Raw genomic sequence first — 24,654 nt, 5'->3', positions numbered from 1 at the left:
CCCTCTTGATGGAGGTAAAACCCTACGTCCTGCTTGATTTATTCTTGATGATATGAGTACTACAAGAGTTGATCTACCATGAGATCGGAGAGGCTAAACCCTAGAAGCTAGCCTATGGTATGATTTTCTGTTGTCCTACGGACTAAAACCCTCCGGTTTATATAGACACGGAAAGGGATAGGGTTACACAAGGTTGGTTACAAAGGAGGAGATATACATATCCGTATTGCCTAGCTTGCCTTCCACGCCAAGTAGAGTCCCATCCGGACACGAGACCAAGTCTTCAATCTTGTATCTTCATAGTCCAAGAGTCCGGCCAAAGGATATAATCCGGCTGTCCGGATACCCCCTAATCCAGGACTCCCTCAACATGATCCAATCATATTCATGCTCAACGCAAACACCAAATAACATTTATTTAGGTTCAACACTAATCCCGAAGGTAGAGGGAGTATGTGATGGTGATCTTATGAACCTTGGAATCTCTTCCAACACACATCATCACTTCGCCCTCAACTAGTCTCTGTTCATTTTGTAACTCCTGTTTTGAGTTACTAATATTAGCAACTGAACCGGTATCAAATACCTAGGGGTTACTATGAACACTAGTAAAGTACACATCAATAATCTGTATATCAAATATACCTTTGTTCACTATGCCATCCTTCTTATCCGCCAAAAGTTTGGGGCAATTCCGCTTCCAGTGACCATTTCCTTTGCAGTACAAGCACTCTGTTTCAAGCTTAGGTCCAGACTTGGGCTTCTTTCCGGGAGCAGAAACTTGCTTGCTATTCTTCTTGAAGTTCCCCTTCTTCCCTTTTCCATTTTTCTTGAAACTAGTGGTCTTGTTAACCATCAACACTTGATGCTCTTTCTTGATTTCTACCTTCACTGATTTTAGCATCGCGAAGAGCTCGGGAATCGTTTTCGTCATCCCTTGCATATTATAGTTCATCACGAAGTTCCAGTAACTTGGTGATAGTGACTACAGAATTTTATCAATCACTATCTTATCTGGAAGATTAACTCCCACTTGATTCAAGCGATTGTAGTACTCAGACATTCTGAGTACATGCTCACTGGTTGAGCTATTCTCCTCCATTTTGTAGGCAAAGTACTTGCCAGAGGTCTCATACCTCTCGACTCGGGCATGAGTCTGAAATACCAATTTCAACTCTTGGAACATCTTATATGCTATGTGGCGTTCAAAACGTTTTTGAAGTCCCGGTTCTAAGCCGTAAAGTATGGTGCACTAAACTATCAAGTAGTCATCATACCGAGCTTGTCAAACGTTCATTACGTCTGCATCTGCTCCTGTAATAGGTCTTTCACCTAGCGGTGCATCAAGGACATAATTCTTTTGTGTAGCAATGAGGATAATCCTCAGATCATGGACCAAGTCCGCATCATTGCTACTATCATCTTTCAACTTATTTTTCTCTAGGAACATATCAAAAATAAACGGGGAGCTACATCACGAGCTATTGATCTACAACATAGTTAAGCAAATACTATCAGGACTAAGTTCATGATAAATTAAAGTTCAATTAATCATATTACTTTAAGAACTCCCACTTAGATAGACATCCATCTAGTCATCTAAATGATCACGTGATCCATATCAACTAAACCATGTCCGATCATCACGTGAGATGGAGAAGTTTTCAATGGTGAACATCACTATGTTGATCATATCTACTATATGATTCACGCTCGACCTTTCGGTCTCAGTGTTCCGAGGCCATATCTACATATTCTAGGCTCGTTAAGTTTAACCCGAGTATTTTGCATGTGCAAAACTGGCTTGCACCCGTTGTATGAACATAGAGCTTATCACACCTGATCATCACGTGGTGTCTCAACACGATGAACTGTAGCAACGGTGCATACTCAGGGAGAACACTTATACCTTGAAATTTAGTGAGAGATCATCTTATAATGCTACCGCCGTACTAAGAAAAATAATATGCATAAAGGATAAACATCATATGCAATCAAAATAAGTGATATTATACAGAGCATATAAGTGATATGCAACTGTCATGATCACCATCGTCACCGGCTTGACACCTTGATCTCCATCGTAGCATCGTTGTCATCTCGTCAAATATTGCTTCTATGACTATCGCTACCGTTTAGAGATAAAGTAAAGCAATTACATGGCGATTGCATTTCATACAATAAAGTGACAACCATATGGCTCCTGCCAGTTGCCGATAACTGTTACAAAACATGATCATCTCATACAACAATTTATATATCATCACGTCTTGACCATATCACATCACAACAAGCTCTGCAAAAACAAGTTAGACGTCCTCTACTTTGTTGTTGCAAGTTTTACGTGGCTGCTATGGGATTTTAGCAAGAACCGTTCTTACCTACGCATCAAAACCACAACGATTTTTCGTCAAATGTGTTGTTTTAACCTTCAACAAGGACCGGGCATAGTCAAACTCGATTCAACTAAACCTGGAGAAACAGACACCCGCTAGCCACCTGTGTGCAAATCACATCGATAGAACCAGTCTCATGAACGCGGTCATGTAATGTCGATCCGGGCTGCTTCATCCAACAATTCCGCCGAATCAAAGTAAGACGTTACTGGTAAGCAGTATGACTATTATCGCCCACAACTCATTGTGTTCTACTCGTGCATATAACATCTACACATAGACCTGGCTCTGATGCCACTATTGGAGAACGTAGTATTTCAAAAAAATTCTATGCTCATGCAAGATCTATCTAGGAGATGCATAGCAACAAGAGGGGAGAGTGTGTCTACATGCCCTCGTAGACCGAAAGCGGAAGCGTTTATCAACGCGGTTGATGTAGTCGTACACCTTCACGATCCATCTCGATCAAGTATCGAACGTACGGCACCTCCGCATTCAGCACACGTTCAGCTCGATGACGTCCTCGCCTTCTTGATCCAGCAAGAGGGGAGGAGTAGTAGATGAGTTCCGGCAGCACGACGGCGTGGTGACGGTGTTGGTGAAGAACAATCTCCACAGGGCTTCGCCTAAGCACTACGAAAACTATGATGGAGGATAAACTAGAGGGGACGGGGTTGCCGGCACACGGCTTGGTGTTTCTTGATGTGTCTTGGGTGCTAGCCCTGCCCCTCTATTTATATGTTGAGCCCTGGGGTCGAAACTTGGAGCAAAAGCCTCCTCAAAGTCGGTTTTGCCTGAAAGGAAAGAGTACCACTCGGACTCCAAGACCAAATGCCACAATCCTTGGCGTCTGGCCCAGACGCCTTGGGCCTCGGCGTCTGGCCCAGGGCCAGACGCAAGGGTCTCCGGCGTTTGGCCTCTGACCTCCGCAAAACTTTCTTTTGCACCGACTTATAGCCCTGTGGGCCTGACCCACTGGCCTAACCATATCATCCAATATATGATCTTTACCTCCGGACCATTTCGGAGCTCCCCGTCATGTCCGTGATCTCATCCAGGCCCCGAACAATATTCGGTCACCAACATACATAACTCATATAGTACTATATGTCAACGAACATTAAGCGTGCGGACCCTACGGGTTCGAGAACTATGTAGACATGACTAAGGCATCTCTCTGGTCAATAACCAATAGCGGAACCTGGATGCCCATATTGTCTCCTACATATTCTACGAAGATCTTTATCGGTCGAACCGTTATGACAACATATGTTATTCCCTTTGTCATCGGTATGTTACTTGCCGAGATTCGATCGGTGGTATCTTCATACCTAGTTCAATCTCGTTACCGGCAAGTCTCTTTACTCGTTCCATAATGCATCATCCCGCAACTAACTCATTAGTCACATTGCTTGCAAGGCTTATTATGATGTGCATTACCGAGAGGGCACAGAGATACCTCTTCGATACTCGGAGTGAAAAATCCTAATCTCGATCTATGCCAACCCAACAAACACCATCGAAGACACCTGTAGAGCATCTTTATAATCACCCAGTTACATTGTGATGTTTGATAGCACACTAGGTGTTCCTCCGGTATACGGGAGTTGCATAATCTCATAGTCATAGGAACATGTATAAGTCATGAAGAAAGCAATAGCAATAAACCAAACGATCATTGTGCTAAGCTAACGGATGGGTCTCATCAATCACATCATTCTCAAATGATGTGATCCCGTTCATCAGATGAAAACACATGTCTGTGGTTAGGAAACTTAACCATCTTTGATTAACGAGCTAGTCAAGTAGAAGCATACTAGGGACACGGTGTTTTGTCTATGTATCCACACATGTATCAAGTTTCTGGTTAATACCATTCTAGCATGAATAATAAATATTGATCATGATATAAGTAAATATAAAATAAAAACTTTATTATTGCCTCTGGGGCATATTTCCTTCAGTTTCGTACCCTGCAAACAATTTATTCTTATGTTCTCCGCAATATAGGAACTTTGGAGTGATTCTTCATCGCACTTTGAGGGGTTGTTATATGATCCAATTATATTAGCACTGTTGAGAGATTGCACTAGTAAAAGTACGGACCCTAGGCCCCATTTTCAAGCATTGCAATACCGTTTTTGTGCCCGTTTACTATCTGCTACATTGCTGTTTTTATTTATTCAGATTATAAAAATATATTTCTACCATCCATATTACACTTTTATCACCATCTCTTCGCCAAACTAGTGCACCTGTACAATTTGCTATTGTATTAGGTGTGTTGGGGACACAAGAGATTTCTTGTATTTGGTTGCAGGGTCATTTGAGAGAGACCATCTTCATCCTACGACTCCCATGGATTGATAAACCTTAGGTCATCCACTTGAGGAAAAATTGCTACCGTCCTACAAAACTCTGCGCTTGGAGGCCCAACACGTGTCTACAAGAATAAAGTTGCGTAGTAGACATCATAGATCTCCTCTCTTTTCCCTCAAAAAGAATCAAGAATCATAGGAGGAATTGAGAGTTAGTGTAGCGACACGACCCGAATGGATCAAGTCTCTGTGCTTAAGTGTCATCCCTGGATCGGTATGCTGACACACACAATACTCGAAGGATTTATAACAGAGGTAAATCACATGTATAAAGTAACGTAAATACTATTACCTCAATCCATATAGCGGAAGCAACAAGGTTGTGGATTCCCATCAACACCAACGGCAAAGTTGAGTGTAGAAATCGTAACCCTAACGTATCACTTACTCGTCGTAAGGTAATCCTGCAACATGAGACGTTGCAGCCACATAGGGTCAGTACATTGAATGTACTGGCAAATTCACACCATAGAGAATGATGAACAATGGCTATCACTACATGCATATTTGGCTGGTGGAAAAGCTCTATGGGTATAAGGTTTTTGCATAAAGCCAATTTTTCCCTACTGCAAAGGAATAAATTTTATTTAACTATCATGGTGGTTGTTGAACATTGAGAATGGTTGACAGCATTCTCAATCCCAATTAAGTGAACAATTAAAAACCCAACAACATTAATTAGAAGTAACATGATGAGATCAACAGGATAATCCAAGAACTAGATACTCAAGATGTCCATAACCGGGGACACGGCTAATCATGATTAGTTTATACACTCTGCAGAGGTTTGCGCACTTTTCCCCACATGACTCGATCGCCTCCGTTTGTTTTCTCGCACTACATGGTGTTTGAGAAACGGATGACCGAGACATAGTCTTTCAGAAGCGCTAGCACCTTACATGTGGGGTAGACCGTACCACCTACAACCCCTACATCTGCTAGTCCACCCCGTAAGAGTTCGCACAACTTAGTCAACTATGCCAGAGCCCATAGTAGCATGTGGCTGCACATGGAAGTTTCTAGCATGAATTATCTTATGATCCCTTTGAGCCTGGGTGGCGGTCCAAAATAAAACAGGCAAGTCCTGATAGACATCAGGTGCCTCAATCCACCCAGATGTGTGTTTAAGTGGCCACCTTAGATAAACCATTAAAAAATTATCAACTCACATCTGTCATGGATATCACTCACCCAATCCACGTCTACTAGCATAGCATGGCATAATAAGCAAACGTAGAAGTAACTCCCAAAGGTTTCATAATAATACAGGTGATAGGTACTACCTCATCTACATCCCATCCCACAATTTAATTAGATCCTAATCAGGCAATGTGTGAGGATTGATCTAATGCAATAAAACTGGGTTGTAGAAAAAGGTATGATCAAAGTGTGAACTTGCCTGCAATGTTGATGAAGATGATTCGCACTCAAAATTCTTGACAGCTCTACTCGTCACACTCCGGTCAATCTATCGTAAGCAAGCAATAGTAACCACACATAAGCAATCACTCAAAAGACCAGAAAGATCGAAGAAGACGATTCGAAAAACTTCAAAACCAAGCAAATAGCTCTTGCAACGTAAAACAATTTCTAACAGTACCAAAATTATATGAATTTGGCCTTATTAGAATGTTTAGGTCAAGAGCTTCGATTTGCAAAAAGAATCAACTCAAACGGAGCTACGAAACTCAAGTTATGATCAAACGGAGTTTGAATTCAAATCTGATCTAATTCAAATTTTAAACTTTTCAAAAACATGTTTGAGTTGGATTACTGGATAGAGGAGATCATAACGAAGATGTGAGCATTGGTTTCGTTGGATTTGGACTAACGAGTAAAAAGTTGTGCTTGTTTGAAGAACAGGGACTATTCTGTAAATAAAGTATTCACATCCAGGTCCCTGGCCGAAAATTACAGAAAAGAAAAAAAACTAAAAGGCGAACGCTCGCTTATACGGTCTAAACAGTGGACGTTCGCTGTTTAATAAAACCTAAAAAAACAGATCTAGTCTAGGTTTTTTTAAAAAAAACCGAACTTAAAGAAAAGAACCGGGGTCGGTTTATACCGGTTCGCAGAGGTTTGGCGGTTTTCGAGAGAAAACCGGCGGCGGCGAGGTTGAACTCCGGCGAGGGCCGTGCGGCTCCGGCGAGCGGGGCGAGGCCAGCGGCCACGGTGGCGCGCGGCAAGCGGCGCGAGGCAGCGCGGGCGAGGGCAGCGCGGTGGCGAAGCAAGGCGGCGGCGCAGGCGAGCGGGCGGCGCAGCAGCAGCGGCGAGGCAGCGGGCAGCGGCGCGGATCTGCGGCGGCGCGGGAGTGCGAGGGAGGAGAGAGAGGCGGGGCCCGGGGCGACGGCTTTATAGTAGGGGAGGGGAGGGGTGGCCTTGGAGGAGGGGTAAGGCGGCGGAGGACTCCGGGCGGCGCACGGACGTCGAGGCGGCGGCGGTTGCGGCAATGCTCGGGACTCTGTCCCGAGCTGGAGGGCGAGGCGGACGGGCCGGTTGGGCTGGGCCTGGCCTGGCTGGCTAGCTGGGTCGGCCCAGTCGGGGAGGGGATTTTTTTTTATTTTTTAAACACAGACAAAGAAAGAAAGAAAAACAAAATAAAATAAAATATTATATAGGCATATAATATATCAAAATTTTCAGAAAAAGATTTTCTTCAACATGGACATTTTTATAACTTCAAATAAAATCCACACAAATTCAGATAAATCAAAGAGTGCTACTGGTCTATTAAAATGCAACAAAAATCCTTTTAAAAAAATACCAAAATGATTCCAAATTAATTTTTCTCCAATTTTCTATTGTAGGGAATCATGTTACCCTAATTTCCATATATTTTATTTTTGGAGAAAAATAATTTGAATAAAACTCAAATAACTCCAAAGTGAAAATAAATTCAAAAGAACTTTGAATTTAATTCTTGAAACTCCCAACTCATATTTCCAATAATTTGAAGAAGTCATTTTATCTTCTCTCATGAAAATCATTGAGTTGCATAAAGTTTCAGAATTGGAAATATTTTCCAAATGAAATTCAAATATTTTCAAACACCCCATTTCATTTAAATAAATGGAAGAAGTCATATCATCTTCACTCAAGGGTTTTGCATTTGAAAAGAATTTGAATTCATGTAGATCAGAAAGCAAATATGAAAGTTTGGGAAAGTCCTTTTATTCCCTCTCATTTACCTTTCAAAAAGAATTCGAATTTCACTCATTTTCACGCAATCAATCAAACAATCAATCAATCTATCTATTTGTTTATAACATTCCAAAATTTAGAATTTTGGGATGTTACAAACCTACCACCCTTAAAAGGAATCTCGTCCTCGAGATTCGGAGAGGCTAGCAACAAATAGGTTAGGGTTTGGGGGTCTCTTCAAAATTTCATCGATCGTCTCCGGTGTCTGGGGTGCTACCACCCTTAGAAGCATGGTTACGGTTCCATCAAAACTCATATACTTCATCCATATTGTTAACAGTGTCGGTCTTCTCAGATTTTCAAGATAATTCCTTATCTGGGCTCTTTTGGTAGTGGCATAACCTTTTCCTCAATTCTTTTGTCCTTTCCTCTTGGTAAGGTTATTCTGAGATTGGGTCTCCTTAGCGGATGGTCTGGCGCCAAAACTAAACCACTATCGATATCTCATGGTGGTCAACAATTTGTGGTTTCTCCTGCAGGAAATGGGTCTGGGTGATCCTCACCGTATAACCTACGGTTGGCAAAAAGCTGCCGTGTACAAGGGAAAAATTCTTATACCATTCTAAGGTTTAACAAGGTTTAATATCGTCGTCTCTCTACTATAGGTAAAGTCACTCAGATTTACCATCCCATATAGCAAGGCGAATAATAAGAGTAAGTCGGTATGGTGATCAATCCATCCCGCACCCAAATCATTACCTTGTATACGGTTTAGTGAATCTCGCATTCTAACACTCGGTCATCCTCACAAGCATTGCAGAATTTCTCTTGTCGACGAACCAAGTTCGGATAAATCCATTGATTCTGCAAGCCAAACAAACATCTATCGTTCCTTCACAACTCTCAGGTTTTTGCGTAAACTCCTATAAAATCGTCTGTCGACAAAGGTATATCCACTTCCAGGGTTTTTCCTTCAGCAAGAGTGTGCTTGCTTCTTGGCAGGTCCTGGGGCCTGTGGGTTATGGCACATCTCATCACTTGTAGTCCTTGAACTTATCATTGGGCAACTGATCATTATTCCAACTTCCAACTTCCTAGTATTCTTAAGTCCATCCAATTGTACTGTCTTTCTTCCTTCTATTGGCAGCAAACTAGGACATGATTACTCAGACTCATCATGGAATTTCCCTTGATCCATATTTCCAACATCATACCTCCTTTATATCCAATGGTAACTCATCTCTTCATCCGCGTGGGGTGTCCTCATACCGAGATAAAAACTTGTACTTGTGGAGTCCATATTCCACTTTGTGGAACATCATTATCCTTTCCGGGGTCAAGCGTTCTTACAGGGAAATATTGGCCATCTCTGCATGGCACTTCTTCAACTGGGAACCGTGAAACACATCCTGAACTCCTGACAGTCCTTCGGGTAACTCCAACTTGTAGGCCACTTCTCTCATACGCTCCAAAACTCAGTATGGTCCTACAAATCTCGGGGCTAACTTTACCTTAACTCCAATTCGTTTAACTCCTCGCAGAGGGAACACATGAAGACATGCTCTGTCTCCAATTTCATAGACTACCTCCTTGAGTTTTTTAAGTCTGCATAACTCTTCTACCTGGACTGAGCTACTTTCAGTCTATCTCGAATCAACTTAACATTCTCTTCCGACTCCTTTGATCACCTTTGGTCCAAACAACTGTCGGTCTCCAACGTCATCCCACATACTCTTGGGGCATCACACATATTGAGACAAAACTCGTATTCATTTTGTCCGAAATCCATTACAGGGTACTACCACCCTCAAAATGCACAAACCTTCCATAGAACATATTTCTCTTATCCTCAGAATGGCCAAAATTCTTCTTCATAGAGTAACAACTCATAAAATACATATCAGTACCTACGATGCTACTTTATTCATTCTCAAATGCTTACAATCTCTTGCTTTTCCATTACAAGTCTCAACTCACCACCTCAATATAAAAGAAAATGTTGTTACTTCTACTACTCCATTTCTTTTGTTGCAAACTCAACTATCTAGAACAAGTTTCCTTCTCCTTGGGGCATTCTCTGGCAAAGTGCCCTGCTCCTTTACAACTAAAACATATTCCTTCTGACAAGTATCAAGGTTTCCTTTTTGGGCAATTGTTGAGGTAGTGCCCTGACTCCTTGTAACAGGTGATATGACTCAGGTCCTTCCTGGAATCCAATCTACTTCTCTTTCTGGACTTTTCCATTCCCATCAGAGCTTCTATTTCCAGTGGGTCATACTCTACTTCCTCTGTCGAGAATTCTACTAGATCCCCATTCATACAATTCTGGGAGATGTGTCCTTCTTCTCCACATGAATAGCATGACTTTGTGCAGGGTTTAATTGGCTCTTCTTTGGGTGTGTCCTCCACATCTTCCTTCATCACAGGTTCTTTTAAAATTCCCATTAGGGCTCCTTTCATTACTTCTTTCTTCTGCTGGATGGTTCATTGTACCATGGGGTAATGTGACACTGAGCAGGATAGTGGGTAGTCCCTTCACACAAGAAACAAGTAATCTGCCTATTTGGGCATTCTTCAACTGGGTGACTTCCTTCGCAATTAGGGCATTTATCCTTGTGTTCTTTATGGGTGTGTCCTATTTCTCCACAAATCTTACATGCACAAGGTTTCTTCATACCATTTCCATAAAGCTTCAACTTCTGGGGCACAAGGTGAGATCTTTGCAGAGTCAATTTAAATTCCTCCCAAGTGGTTACTCCTTGCCATCCATTGATGGTTTGGTACATTCTCCACCAAGTAGCAGCACCTCTTTCAAAGCACTGAAGAGCATGCTGGGTCATATCATGTCCAACTATAGGGTTATTCTCCATGTGATCCTCCATGTTCTGAATCCATCGGTCCGTCTCCAACTGACTCATCGGTCCCGAAAATACAAGCTCATCTCCATTCATCCTCTATTGGGTCCATGGGTTTTGGGGTGAGATAAGAGAGATAGAGAGGGATGCACACAATACAAACAAAAGTTTTGAAAAGACAGATTTTATTGTGGCTGTCGAAAACATCAAACAAATGACAGCTCACAAACGTCGCATCTAACGTAGGTATATAACAGGGGTTTGGTCTTCTAAAGGTCAACGTCGCCAAAACTCTTCAAGTCTTGGTCATGTCTCCAATGGCTTCTTCCGATCATGCTTGTCTTTCTCAAGTTCTTTTGCCAGATCAACTCTGTTGACGCGAAGTCTCTCGTGACGTCCTTTAATATTCCGGAGTTGCATTTCAAACTTCTGGTTTCAACATCCTTCACATGAACCATGGTACTACTGTCCTTCCGTTCCTAACGAATCTTCGGTATCTCGAGGTTTTTCTACTCTAGCTTGGCTACTTTCAACTTCTTGGACCTAAGTTCTTCACGAAATGCTTCCTTGTCAAAATACGGCTTCATAGAGCTCCATTTTAACTTCTTGATGTACTACTCCAGATCTTGGTGATACACCGGCTAGGGCTAAAACTTCATCTTATGATAGGTGCTCCATCAGCCTTCTTCCATCAAATCCATTCTGATGAAATGCATCCTTAACTCAGCACGGTGACAATAGCATCAGTGGCGATGACATCACGGATAACCGTGTTTCTGCTCTTGTCATTCCCATGAGCTATCATCCCATAGTTGATATCTCCTACCTTAGGGTTTTCTTGACAAAACTTTGAGTTCTCAACTCTCCATGTTCCGGTCTTTCTCCCATACACCTTGATCTCGGGTATTGACAACTTCCATAATCTGTTAAGTTCCATCAGGGTAGCCTTCCTAGGTCATACAAATCTGGGGATTCTTCAGAGCCTTCAAATTCTACTTGTCTTCGGTCATCAACCGTTGTAGTTTCCATTTTTCAGATGCACGGAAAATACTCTTCATTCCGAAGTGGCTTTAGTTGTCCGATATCTTGTACTTCTTGGAGTGGTCTCACCAGTCGAATCTTCGTGTGGTCAAAAGGGGAAAGGGGTATGGTCACACTAAAGAGAATTTTTGAATAAGCTCAGAAGAGAAGAGAGGTAAAAGATCTTTTTGAAAGGGAAAGTTGTAGAGAAAAATCTTTGCTATGGGCTTGCCAGTTTCTAGAGTCACGTCCTACAGTCAACATGTGCTCTGATACCATCTTGTAGCGACCCGACCCGAATGGATCAAGTCTCTGTGCTTAAGTGTCATCCCTGGATCGGTATGCTGACACACACAGTACTCGAAGGATTTATAACAGAGGTAAATCACATGTATAAAGTAACGTAAATACTATTACCTCAATCCATATAGCGGAAGCAACAAGGTTGTGGATTCCCATCAACACCAACGGCAAAGTTGAGTGTAGAAATCGTAACCCTAACGTATCACTTACTCGTCGTAAGGTAATCCTGCAACATGAGACGTTGCAGCCACATAGGGTCAGTACATTGAATGTACTGGCAAATTCACACCATAGAGAATGATGAACAATGGCTATCACTACATGCATATTTGGCTGGTGGAAAAGCTCTATGGGTATAAGGTTTTTGCGTAAAGCCAATTTTTCCCTACTGCAAAGGAATAAATTTTATTTAACTATCATGGTGGTTGTTGAACATTGAGAATGGTTGACAGCATTCTCAATCCCAATTAAGTGAACAATTAAAAACCCAACAACATTAATTAGAAGTAACATGATGAGATCAACAGGATAATCCAAGAACTAGATACTCAAGATGTCCATAACCGGGGACACGGCTAATCATGATTAGTTTATACACTCTGCAGAGGTTTGCGCACTTTTCCCCACATGACTCGATCGCCTCCGTTTGTTTTCTCGCACTACATGGTGTTTGAGAAACGGATGACCGAGACATAGTCTTTCAGAAGCGCTAGCACCTTACATGTGGGGTAGACCGTACCACCTACAACCCCTACATCTGCTAGTCCACCCCGTAAGAGTTCGCACAACTTAGTCAACTATGCCAGAGCCCATAGTAGCATGTGGCTGCACATGGAAGTTTCTAGCATGAATTATCTTATGATCCCTTTGAGCCTGGGTGGCGGTCCAAAATAAAACAGGCAAGTCCTGATAGACATCAGGTGCCTCAATCCACCCAGATGTGTGTTTAAGTGGCCACCTTAGATAAACCATTAAAAAATTATCAACTCACATCTGTCATGGATATCACTCACCCAATCCACGTCTACTAGCATAGCATGGCATAATAAGCAAACGTAGAAGTAACTCCCAAAGGTTTCATAATAATACAGGTGATAGGTACTACCTCATCTACATCCCATCCCACAATTTAATTAGATCCTAATCAGGCAATGTGTGAGGATTGATCTAATGCAATAAAACTGGGTTGTAGAAAAAGGTATGATCAAAGTGTGAACTTGCCTGCAATGTTGATGAAGATGATTCGCACTCAAAATTCTTGACAGCTCTACTCGTCATACTCCGGTCAATCTATCGTAAGCAAGCAATAGTAACCACACATAAGCAATCACTCAAAAGACCAGAAAGATCGAAGAAGACGATTCGAAAAACTTCAAAACCAAGCAAATAGCTCTTGCAACGTAAAACAATTTCTAACAGTACCAAAATTATATGAATTTGGCCTTATTAGAATGTTTAGGTCAAGAGCTTCGATTTGCAAAAAGAATCAACTCAAACGGAGCTACGAAACTCAAGTTATGATCAAACGGAGTTTGAATTCAAATCTGATCTAATTCAAATTTTAAACTTTTCAAAAACATGTTTGAGTTGGATTACTGGATAGAGGAGATCATAACGAAGATGTGAGCATTGGTTTCGTTGGATTTGGACTAACGAGTAAAAAGTTGTGCTTGTTTGAAGAACAGGGACTATTCTGTAAATAAAGTATTCACATCCAGGTCCCTGGCCGAAAATTACAGAAAAGAAAAAAAACTAAATAACGAACGCTCGTTTATAAGATCTAAACAGTGGACGTTCGCTGTTTAATAAAACCTAAAAAAACAGATCTAGTCTAGGGTTTTTTTTAAAAAAAACCAAACTTAAAAGAAAAACCGGATCGGTCCGAGTTTATACCGGTTCGCAGAGGTTTGGTGGTTTTCGAGAGAAAACCGGCGCGGCGAGGTTGAACTCCGGCGAGGGCCGTGCGGCTCCGGCGTGCGGGGCGAGGCCAGCGGCCACGGTGGCGCGCGGCAAGCGGCGCGAGGCAGCGCGGGCGAGGGCAGCGCGGTGGCGAAGCAAGGCGGCGGCGCAGGCGAGCGGGCGGCGCAGCAGCAGCGGCGAGGCAGCGGGCAGCGGCGCGGATCTGCGGCGGCGCGGGAGTGCGAGGGAGGAGAGAGAGGCGGGGCCCGGGGCGACGGCTTTATAGTAGGGGAGGGGAGGGGTGGCCTTGGAGGAGGGGTAAGGCGGCGGAGGACTCCGGGCGGCGCACGGACGTCGAGGCGGCGGCGGTTGCGGCAATGCTCGGGACTCTGTCCCGAGCTGGAGGGCGAGGCGGACGGGCCGGTTGGGCTGGGCCTGGCCTGGCTGGCTAGCTGGGTCGGCCCAGTCGGGGAGGGGATTTTTTTTTATTTTTTAAACACAGACAAAGAAAGAAAGAAAAACAAAATAAAATAAAATATTATATAGGCATATAATATATCAAAATTTTCAGAAAAAGATTTTCTTCAACATGGACATTTTTATAACTTCAAATAAAATCCACACAAATTCAGATAAATCAAAGAGTGCTACTGGTCTATTAAATGCAACAAAAATCCTTTTAAAAAAATACCAAAATGATTCCAAATTAATTTTTCTCCAATTTTCTATTGTAGGGAATCATGTTACCCTAATTTCCATATATTTTATTTTTGGAGAAAAATAATTTGAATAAAACTCAAATAACTCCAAAGTGAAAATAAATTCAAAAGAACTTTGAATTTAATTCTTGAAACTCCCAACTCATATTTCCTATAATTTGAAGAAGTCATTTTATCTTCTCTCGTGAAAATCATTGAGTTGCATAAAGTTTCAGAATTGGAAATATTTTCCAAATGAAATTCAAATATTTTCAAACACCCCATTTCATTTAAATAAATGGAAGAAGTCATATCATCTTCACTCAAGGGTTTTGCATTTGAAAAGAATTTGAATTCATGGAGATCAGAAAGCAAATATGAAAGTTTGGGAAAGTCCTTTTATTCCCTCTCATTTAACTTTCAAAAAGAATTCGAATTTCACTCGATTTCACGCAATCAATCAAACAATCAATCAATCAATCTATTTGTTTATAACATTTCAAAATTTAGAATTTTGGGATGTTACAGTTAGCAAGCTCCAAGAGTTCAAAAATGGTAGGGGAAACTTCCAAGAGGATTAGGGTTGAAGGTGGAAGAAGGAGGTATAAATACCTCCAAGAAAAATGTGGCCGTGATTAAGAAAATACAATTCTTCTCCGAAATTTTGGTTTGGTTTGGCTAACTAGATTGCTTTTTCTTGCCATGGAAAGATATGCTTTGTGATGGATTCAATCTTTCGGTGCTCAATCTCAGTGACAGAAAGAGACATGACACGCATGTATTGTTGCTATATATTAAGGATAAAAATATGGGGTATATTCCTACATGAATAGATCTTGTCTACATCATGTCATCGTTCTTATTGCATTACTTTATTTTCCCATGAACTCAATACACTAGATGCATGCTGGATAGCGGTCGATTGTGGAGTAATAGTAGTAGATACAAAATTGTTCGGTCCACTAATCTTGGACATGATGCCTATATACATGATCATTGCCTTGGATATCGTCATGATTATTTGCTTTTCTATCAATTGCCCAACAGTAATTTGTTTACCCATCGTATGCTATTTTCTTGAGAGAAGCCTCTAGTGAAAACTATGGCCCCAGGTCTATTTCCTATCATATTAAATCTAAAAATACCTTGCTGCACTTTTTATTTATTTATTTTATTTTATGTTTTAGTTAGATCTATTTATTAAAACCTATACAATTTAATCTATCTCAATACCGAGGAGGGATTGACAACCCCTCTTACGCGTTGGGTTGCAAGTATTTGTTGTTTGTGCGTAGGTGTTGTTTACATAGTGTTGCTTGGTTCTCCTATTGGATTGATAACCTTGGTTTCATAACTGAGGGAAATACTCACCTTTGATGTGCTGCATCATCATCTCCTCTTAGGGGAATTACCAACGCTGATACAAGCAATCAACGGACTAGTGTAAAAGATTCGAACAGTAGGTGCTTTGGTGAGACCAGATGAATCCACTCGGTGGCTCCAATATGTGATGACCTAAGCACTTGCATCATTTTGGTAATTCCGTTTGGTTTCACTCGGTAATTCCGAAATGAACACGACGGGGTACAGAAAGTTTGCTAGTGCACTTCGGTAGGATCAAATACCATCTCTATGGAACTGAGTTTCTAGGGTTTAGGTTGTGGCTCTATCTTGTGTCTCGGTAGTTCTGGGTGTATCTATTTCGCTGGGACCAAGAATGACTTTAGGGTTCTGGACAGATTGGATAGTGAAAATGTGGCTGAGGGTTTGGAGCAATATCTTGAAGCACTTGAGAAATGACTCATGATCAAAACCTCATCCCCTTTTAATAGTATTGGCTTTCCTATGGACTCAAATCTTTGATCACTCAACTAAAAATGTAGAGTCTTGAAGCTTTTGCCAGTGTATATTCTTTGTATTTTTGGGAGTCCACAATCACATGTCTTTGCCATGCCTACATTGAACTTCCCTGAAATGATCTTTGAATAGGCATTAGTTCAATGACATATATGTTGTTATTAATTACCAAAACCATCCGGGGATAAGTTGCACTTTCAGCCTCATGAATAATCTGGTACTACCTCTGTCCTGCTTTATTGGTCCCCTTAGTATTTTGTGCCAAATTTTGACCATTGATTTAATTAACTAAATGGTAATACATGTCACAAAAAGTAGTATCATTAAAAACTAAGTTTAAATATGAATCCAACGATAAAATTTTTATGACATGCATTAATATTTTGTTAGTTAAATCTATGATTAAATTTTGACACAAAATATAAAGAGAACCAATAAACCAAGACGGAGGTAGTACTAATTAGCAAGACCGTTAATTTTTCTTCTCCTCCTTAAGGTGGTGTTTGGTTTTCTAGTCCTAGGACTTTTTCTAGTCCCTAGAACTTTTTGAAAAAGACTCTTAAGAAGGTATTTCTAAGGACTTTTAGCAAAAAGTCACAAAAAGTACCACCTTGTTTGGTTTGCTAGGGACTTTTTCTAGTCCCAACACAAAAAAGTCCCTGGAACCAAACACCCCCTAAGTGCATGTGCCCTTTCTTGGAAAACACTTGCACTCAACCGGCTATAATCACTCTGTTCGTCGGTTGCCTCATGCGCTCGCCACATGGCCATGGTCCCACATGTGTCCCCGACCATCTTGGAAGAGTGTTTGCCCATTCATATCCTCTCGTCTCCCTTGTTGTGTTTTCCCTATCTTGAAACACAATGCTCTATGCTTCAAAGACATCGTTGCTGGCACACCAAGCATGCAGCGACACGGCTGACAATCCCTCTCCAGACCTTTGTTGCTACAACCACCACACATATATCGCAAGTTGTTACTGCAACATTTGGCCACTACTACAATAGTTGCGCCCGTGGGTGCTGCGAGGGAGCAACATCCAAGATGCTGCGGAGGGTCAGGCCTGCTGGGTTGCTACCAAGGTCGCGACGACCATGATTACCTGACGAGCAAGGTAGCTGGGTGCTGCGAGGTGCCACCGTGTTGTGCCACTGCTCTCGTCGTGCTGGTCACCTGTGTTGTGGAGGACACTGCCATACTACGAACCTATGTTGGCGAGCCGCCATTGTAGCGTCAACAACATTGTGGAGGACGGCGCCATGTTGTGAACCCATGTTAGAGCTTCTCTAGCTGATTTAGTAGAATCTCATACTGCAAATCCTTTTAGGGTATCCTGTAAAACGCTTTTACAGTATGGCGTTTATTCTGGCAGAATAAATCCCATAAAAATCATTTTGGATCAGATATGCAGCCCATTTGTCAGCAGTTAAATTTACAACATAGTCCCTAAAATATCATAAAGCCCCCTAAAAACAAAACTTAGATTGCAATTGGGTCCTAGCCGCCGCCATGGCAACGACACCGAGTGGCTCCTAGCCAGCCTCATGCATCGACTCTATATGGATCATGGCCAAACACGGTGGCTAGCTAGCACGCACGAGCGTGCGGCAACACGGTGGCTAGCTAGCACGCATGCGCGACAAACGACGGCCAGAACATGTCGGCTAGCTAGAACGCACGTGACGGCGCGTGTTGATGCCATCAATGGCGGCTCTTTCAGGCAAGCGATGTCGTGTTCCCCGGCCACGGCGAGGTGCCATATCTCGGTTGGCCCCATTCGGGGCAGCGCGACCTCCTGTCGGATGGCGGGGGCCTCGTGCGGCTCGTGGCCAGCGGGGGGCGTCGGGCATGAGATGAGGAAGGTCGGGGCGGCAACGCGCTGGTCGGTGGTGGCGAGGATGGCCGGAATCGGTCTCAGATGGTGACGGCGGTGGCGAAGATGAAAGGCGCGGAGCTGAAAGTTCTCTCCCGCCAATTGTTTCTTGTTTCGAGTTCCCTGTAAAAATAGGGTACGAGGCTTTTTTTAGGGAGGGAGCTGTATAATTTTTACGGGATGAGGCCATTTTGCGGGATATAGAATGGATGTTTTTTTGCCCAAAACTGTAAAACGATAGTTATTTTACACTTCAGTGCCTTTTACGGGATGTGTTGGAGATGCTCTTATGCAAGCATCATCATTCCACTCGCCGATGTTATGGAGAACGTCGTCATGTCGTAAACCCATGTTGTGGAGGCAGCATGGTGCTTGTTGCGGTTGCAACATTATGTTTATTTCAATGGGAATGCATCTCATGTTGTAACGTGAGTATGTTTAGGTCGCAACATAGGCCATGTTGCAATGACAAATAACGGTTTGACAGGAGCGTAACAAGGCTCGTGTTGCAAAAGCCCTCAGGGCACCACGCTCAATGTTGCAAAATGGCCGCGTTGGCATGAGTGGGGATTGGACGACTGTCATCCAACTGTGACCGGGGTGGCCAATATGATCCAGCCTTCACCCCGCTCACGCAGTGTCCTCCTTCTTTTTTCTGAAAGAAGTGCACATACGTACTTACACAGACCAACCTCAGATATTATGCACACACCTATTATCAACATGAGCTATAAACCGAATCCTATTTGGCGCCTTCAGTGCCACTTACCGTGTTAATGGTACGTGGTGCCTAAAAATGATCGGAACCGGTGGGTGTTGTAGCGGGAGAAGTTGGTCTTGGTTTTGGGAGGTTTTTTTTTCTGTTTTTTGTTCAGTTTTGAGTGGTTTTTTCTTCTTTGTTCTTTTTCAAACGCATGCTTTTTTTTCTTAAAATTAGCAAAAAAAAGTCTAATTCATGAACTTTTTTTATTTCACGATTTTTTTAAAAAAATATGAACTTTTTCCGAACTCGTGAGCTTTTTGTTTTCATTTTTTTCAAATTGATGTTTTTTAGAAAAATCATGAACTTTTTTAAAATTGTAAACTTTTCATTTTCACAAACTCTGTTTAAACACACAACTGTTTTTCAGCATTTGTGATTTTTTGGAAGTCAACGGTCGACTGGAACCGAGGAACGAGTGAACAAAGAACCACGCGAACAGGAAAACCGAGCTAACTGCGCCCGTTGATTGGGCCGGCCCACGAGCGGGCAGCGCGTGGGCACTGTTTGTATGGTGCTGGCGGTGGCCCAATTGCGGCGAAATATAAAAAATGTCCACTGTGGCCCAAAGCCGCCACTGGAATCTATCGCCACGGCGCTCGCCTCAGACTCCAGCGCAGGGCCTTCTCGTCTGACCTGCGCGACTTGAAAGAGACACCTCACCTGAATCATATCCACCACCCCATCCCCTCTTCTCATCGGCTTCTTCGGCTCCGGCGACCGGCGGCGGCCGTCTCAGGTGACCGATCTCTAACCCTCCTCCCGCTGTCCTCACTCAACAGGGATATGTACCTAATCTAATGCTTCTCTTGGGGGAGATGCGACCCACGACCACGATTTAAGTTTGACCATGGATTTCGAAGGAACGATCGATATACCCTCTTCCTTCCCTTGCTCCTGTACGGCTGCACCCATTAGCCTTCGTCTGGATCGAATAGGATCGAAGCAAAGGAGAGAGGATGTATGAGAGGTCCGGAACGGCGACAAGGACTCCGGCCCAGTGCGGACCACCGGCGACCTCAAGGGCGCTCTCTCCTAGTCCGTCAAGGTTCCCTTCCCCCTAGCCCTGATTCTGCAGCCACCAGCCTGGACCCTCCTCGGCTTTCTGCATCCTCGGCGCGATAATTGTATCATGTGTTCATATCGCACAGGATGCTTATGTCAAACAGATAGTGGACAATACTGGGAATTACAGGCTATAATTTCACCGTCTTCTTTTTTATGTTTGGCGACTTGGATGTAGTTCTGTTCACTATTGTTCTATTTAGAGAACATCCATACTGTGGGTGGTAGGTATTCTGAATTGATAAAACGGATTGGTATGTTAGTTCAATACTCTTGTAGAAGGAATTGTTGATTGAGAAGGTAGAATTACGAATGACATTCAAAGCATATTTCATGAATGCTATTCATCTTGAGACATGCTCTTCAATTTGGCTAACTGTTGTGTACTCAATATTGAATACCATTGTCTTTTGTTTTCATTCCTGAGATTCATATGTAGGAGTAGTATAAGTTATTCTCTTCCATTGAAAGTTGTGACCCAGTGTACGGTATGAACATTCATACTATGACTAGGATGCCACATATTTTATAGATAGAGGCAATTCTACATGATACCAAATTAAAGTTTAGTGATAAGTACAAATAAGTCCTAGCTCAAGGAACGTAAGGGGAATTTACATTGTTTCTTCCAAATTTAAAATCCAACTTGGCAAACTAACAGTTCCTAAGCTAGCTCCATCTCTAGTTTGGTAGCAGCTCAACAAAGGAGTAGGAGCAGGGCCAAATGCGTCTCTATGTTTATTTTTTCTGCGGAGGCAAATGGACCCTTACATAGCCTATCAAGTTTGTGTTATAGTCAACGGTACAAATCACTATAATAAGGTTTACTATGTAATAAGAATGTATGTAGAGAGTTTATTGGCTATGTCCACTGTTGATGCAGATTATTGGCTATCATGTTTTGCTATGTTTTTTTTTGGTTCTTATATTGCATGAACTTGACTCCTTGAGTAAAAAAATTATCCCGGCAATATCCAAACTGCTGCACAGGCATATTCTGACTGAGTTTTACTATTGTATTGTGCCAAGGACTTACAGATACGATTTTATGTTTGCTTGTAGGGGCACGGGAAAGCAAATAAGTGAGTGAAACAAGGTCGTGCGAAAAAACACGAAAGCCCGTGTTAGTTTCAATGGCTTCTTCAAAGCTTCAAGCTTTTTGGAACCATCCTGCTGGCCCCAAAACCAGTTAGTGATATTCATACCCCCCACCCCCCCTAAGTTTGTAGTTGTTATTTCTATTTCGGTTGTCAATTGCCATCTTTATTTTAGATATTGTATGCACGAAGACACTCTGTAATGACTTTCATGGACATCAAGATAGCATGCACATGTTCTTTTTATACAGTAGGATGCTTACTAGCATTGCTTAGATGTGATAGCCGATTGCCAGACTATAGGATTTAGGACGAGAGTGATGCTAGGGATTCTTTGTTCAGTTCAAAACAGTAACAGAAAAGTAGCAACCAACCAGGTAGCCAGCTTTGTCGACCAGAAACCCCTTATGGAACGACCAACCTGAATATTAGGAGAAACCAGTTGTCCTAAGAACGGTTGTCTTTGATCATGTTCTGGTTCTGAATTGGTTGCTATAAAAGGCCAATGTTGGCTTATTCTGCCTGTCGATGAGCGTTTTCATTATTCTTTGTCCTTTTAGCTTTTTCCCTTGTGCAGTTTAATTTTTGTTGGGCTTGCCAGGTTTGTGACATCTCTTGAATGCAGAAGTACTATACGTTACTCCGCTTTTCATTAAATGGGACCGGGATGACGACTTCCTTGTGTATTGAAAAATGACTAGGAGAAAAAAAGTCAGAGAGAATACAAAATAACAGCCAGATTGATGACATCACAGATAAAACCTGAAAATAAAATGAACCTAGAGGCGGCAATTTTTCAGATCCTTCCTGCAGACACCCACTGTGCTTCATGGTGCAATTCTCTGATGACCCATTTGAATCTGATACTAGCCAGTTTCACCTTCTCCTTACCTTCGCTGAAGTAGGCACCTACATTGCCGCGTGGAAGTAAAAAAATATTATGATGCATCAGCGAGTTGGCCAAGAACTTATTCCTCATATTCCGTTGTGTTCTGATTCCATACCTTGATTTGAATATGTCCCTCGCGAAGTGCAATATGGAGTGTGGAACTCCCTGCCATGTGCCATACCAATCCATCTCTCATACATAGTTGATGTCCTTTAGCTAACCATGGAACTGAAATGTTCATCCTCTTGCCAATTGCACATTTTTCATTTGCTCTTGTTTCTAAATTTCCCCCTGGTAAACTTGTACTAAGAAAAGACCTGCAAAGATCTTGCGTTCTTGTGATTACAAGTTAGGGATTAAAGTGATATAGTGGCTTTTGTTTTCTCAAGCCCCAAAGAGATAACATCTTCTCCTTGGAGAGTTAGATGGTCTCCTGCTTGTAAGGTCTTCACATGCTTGAGCTACATTCTTGGCTATTCCATACTGAACTTAGCAATGTACTCCCTCCGTTCCAAAATAGATGACCCAACTTTGTACTAAAGTTAGTATAAAATTGAGTCATCTATTTTGGAACAGAGGGAGTACTAGTTTGTATTGTGGTAAATGTGTTCTTGGTCAGTATTGTGAATCATGGACCAATTCAAATGCCAAACTTTGTGGTTTTGCACTAAAATGTAATGGAAATCTGTTGGATGGTGCATTTAACAGTGTATCTCATGAAAATTTATATCATGGTGCATTTAGCAAGTTATTGCACCTAAGATACTAACACAATATACCTACATTGCAGTTCATTTTTGGGCTCCAACATTTAAATGGGGTATCAGCATTGCGAATATTGCCGATTTCGCCAAGCCACCTGAAAAGATATCCTATCCTCAGCAAGTTGGTATGTCCATGTAGTCCAGGCAATTCTACACTTGTGTTCCAGACTAATGGCCACTTGTTTACTACGTAATTCTTGTGTACTGCTCACATGCTGCTTCTGTTGTATGGTGTTCAGCTGTTGCTTGCACTGGAATCATCTGGTCACGCTACAGCATGGTCATTACACCGGTAAGTCATTGATACTTGTTCAGTACGTACCATCAGGTTTCGCTGTTATGCATTTAATCTGTAACATTTTGTGCTAAAAAGATATTGGTTGTTGCATGGATCTTCTGATATTATACATTTTTTAACTACTCCCTAGACTGGCTATCAATGTTCAGCTTGTTTTTTAATAAATGCCTAATATTCCGGAGCCTTCTCCTTCCATTTTCTGAGTACCCTTGAACCCCAGACCTTAGTAAGGAACAATCAGTTTCCTTGTTATTAACTGTCATATTTATTTACCTTGTGCTGAAAGTGTTCCTGAGCAGCAATGGGTGGCATAGAGACATGATATCTTTATTTTGCATGTTTCCTTTTTCTGTTGGAGCACCCATTGTTCTTATTCTGTGTTCTCCATTTTAACGTTGCACATCTCATCCTTTGTATTGTTATAATGTTCCAGAAAAACTGGAACCTTTTCAGTGTAAACGTTGCAATGGCCGGCACAGGCTTGTATCAGCTTTCTCGTAAAATAAGGTTTGTCACGAAGTTGATTCATGTTTTCCATTTGCTGCTTCATGTCTCAGAAAAGTAAGATGCCACAGTTTGTGTCGATTTTCTTTGCAGGAAAGACTACTTTGAAGATGAGAAAGAGGTTGCCGCATCACTGGAAGGATAGTGACGAACGGATTAATCGACTGAAAGCCCCGCTGCCTAAAATTCAGTGTGCCGCAGGGATGTGTCGTTATATCTGACAGGAATCCATTGTTTCTTTCCATGTCCGAATTGGTTTGTGTCGCTCAGTTGCACCCATGAAGAGAGCAATGTGCAAAATTTACACAAACAAGCAAATATTTGTTTATGCATTGTGCAAAAAAAAAAAAGCAAATACATCAACCGGTCCCTTGTATTTTGCCCTGCCATTCAGTCGTTTGTTACTAGACCATTGTAGTTGGCATCCGCAATGGTTGTGTGCCGCCTTTTGCACGAGTAAGGGCCATTGCCGCGCAGGGCGTGCACGAAGCCTCCTTTTTCTTTTTTGAGGGGTGACGGAGATGGTGCTCCGTGTGCACGAAGCCTCCTGAGTCGGAGATGGTGTGCTTGTTTTATGGGCGTGACTATGCCTCCGGTCAAGCAACCGCTGCTATGGGCCGGGCCGGCGTGGACTACAGTCCTTCAGCGCTTTTTTTTCCTCATTTTCTTTTCCTCTTTTTGCATTCGTTATTCTTTCTTTCTTTTTTACCTTTTCTTATATTTCCAAATATTCTAAATATATATATTAGAAAAATCACTTTCTATTAATCATGCATTTGAAAATTGTTGGATCTGTATAGAAAAAATGTTTTAATGTATATGAGAAATTGTACAATGTGTGAAAAATAGACATCAA

General features: G+C 42.1%; 1 protein-coding gene across 1 annotated transcript; it reads left to right on the top strand.

Annotated features, from left to right (window-relative positions):
* Positions 1 to 19,751: 19,751 nt before the first annotated feature.
* Positions 19,752 to 24,174, top strand: LOC125536672 (mitochondrial pyruvate carrier 4-like). The gene is made up of 6 exons (XM_048699920.1): positions 19,752 to 19,920; positions 21,309 to 21,434; positions 23,023 to 23,121; positions 23,236 to 23,288; positions 23,728 to 23,801; positions 23,892 to 24,174. Exons 2-6 carry the CDS (start codon positions 21,380 to 21,382, stop codon positions 23,941 to 23,943), a joined length of 333 nt encoding a protein of 110 aa, XP_048555877.1. The 5' UTR covers positions 19,752 to 19,920; positions 21,309 to 21,379; the 3' UTR covers positions 23,944 to 24,174.
* Positions 24,175 to 24,654: the final 480 nt, after the last annotated feature.

This window comes from Triticum urartu, chromosome 2, assembly GCF_003073215.2.
Source record: "Triticum urartu cultivar G1812 chromosome 2, Tu2.1, whole genome shotgun sequence".
Classification (NCBI taxonomy): Eukaryota; Viridiplantae; Streptophyta; class Magnoliopsida; order Poales; family Poaceae; genus Triticum; species Triticum urartu.
Note: the sequence above shows the minus strand (reverse complement) of the source record. Positions and strands in the feature narration are given on the sequence as shown.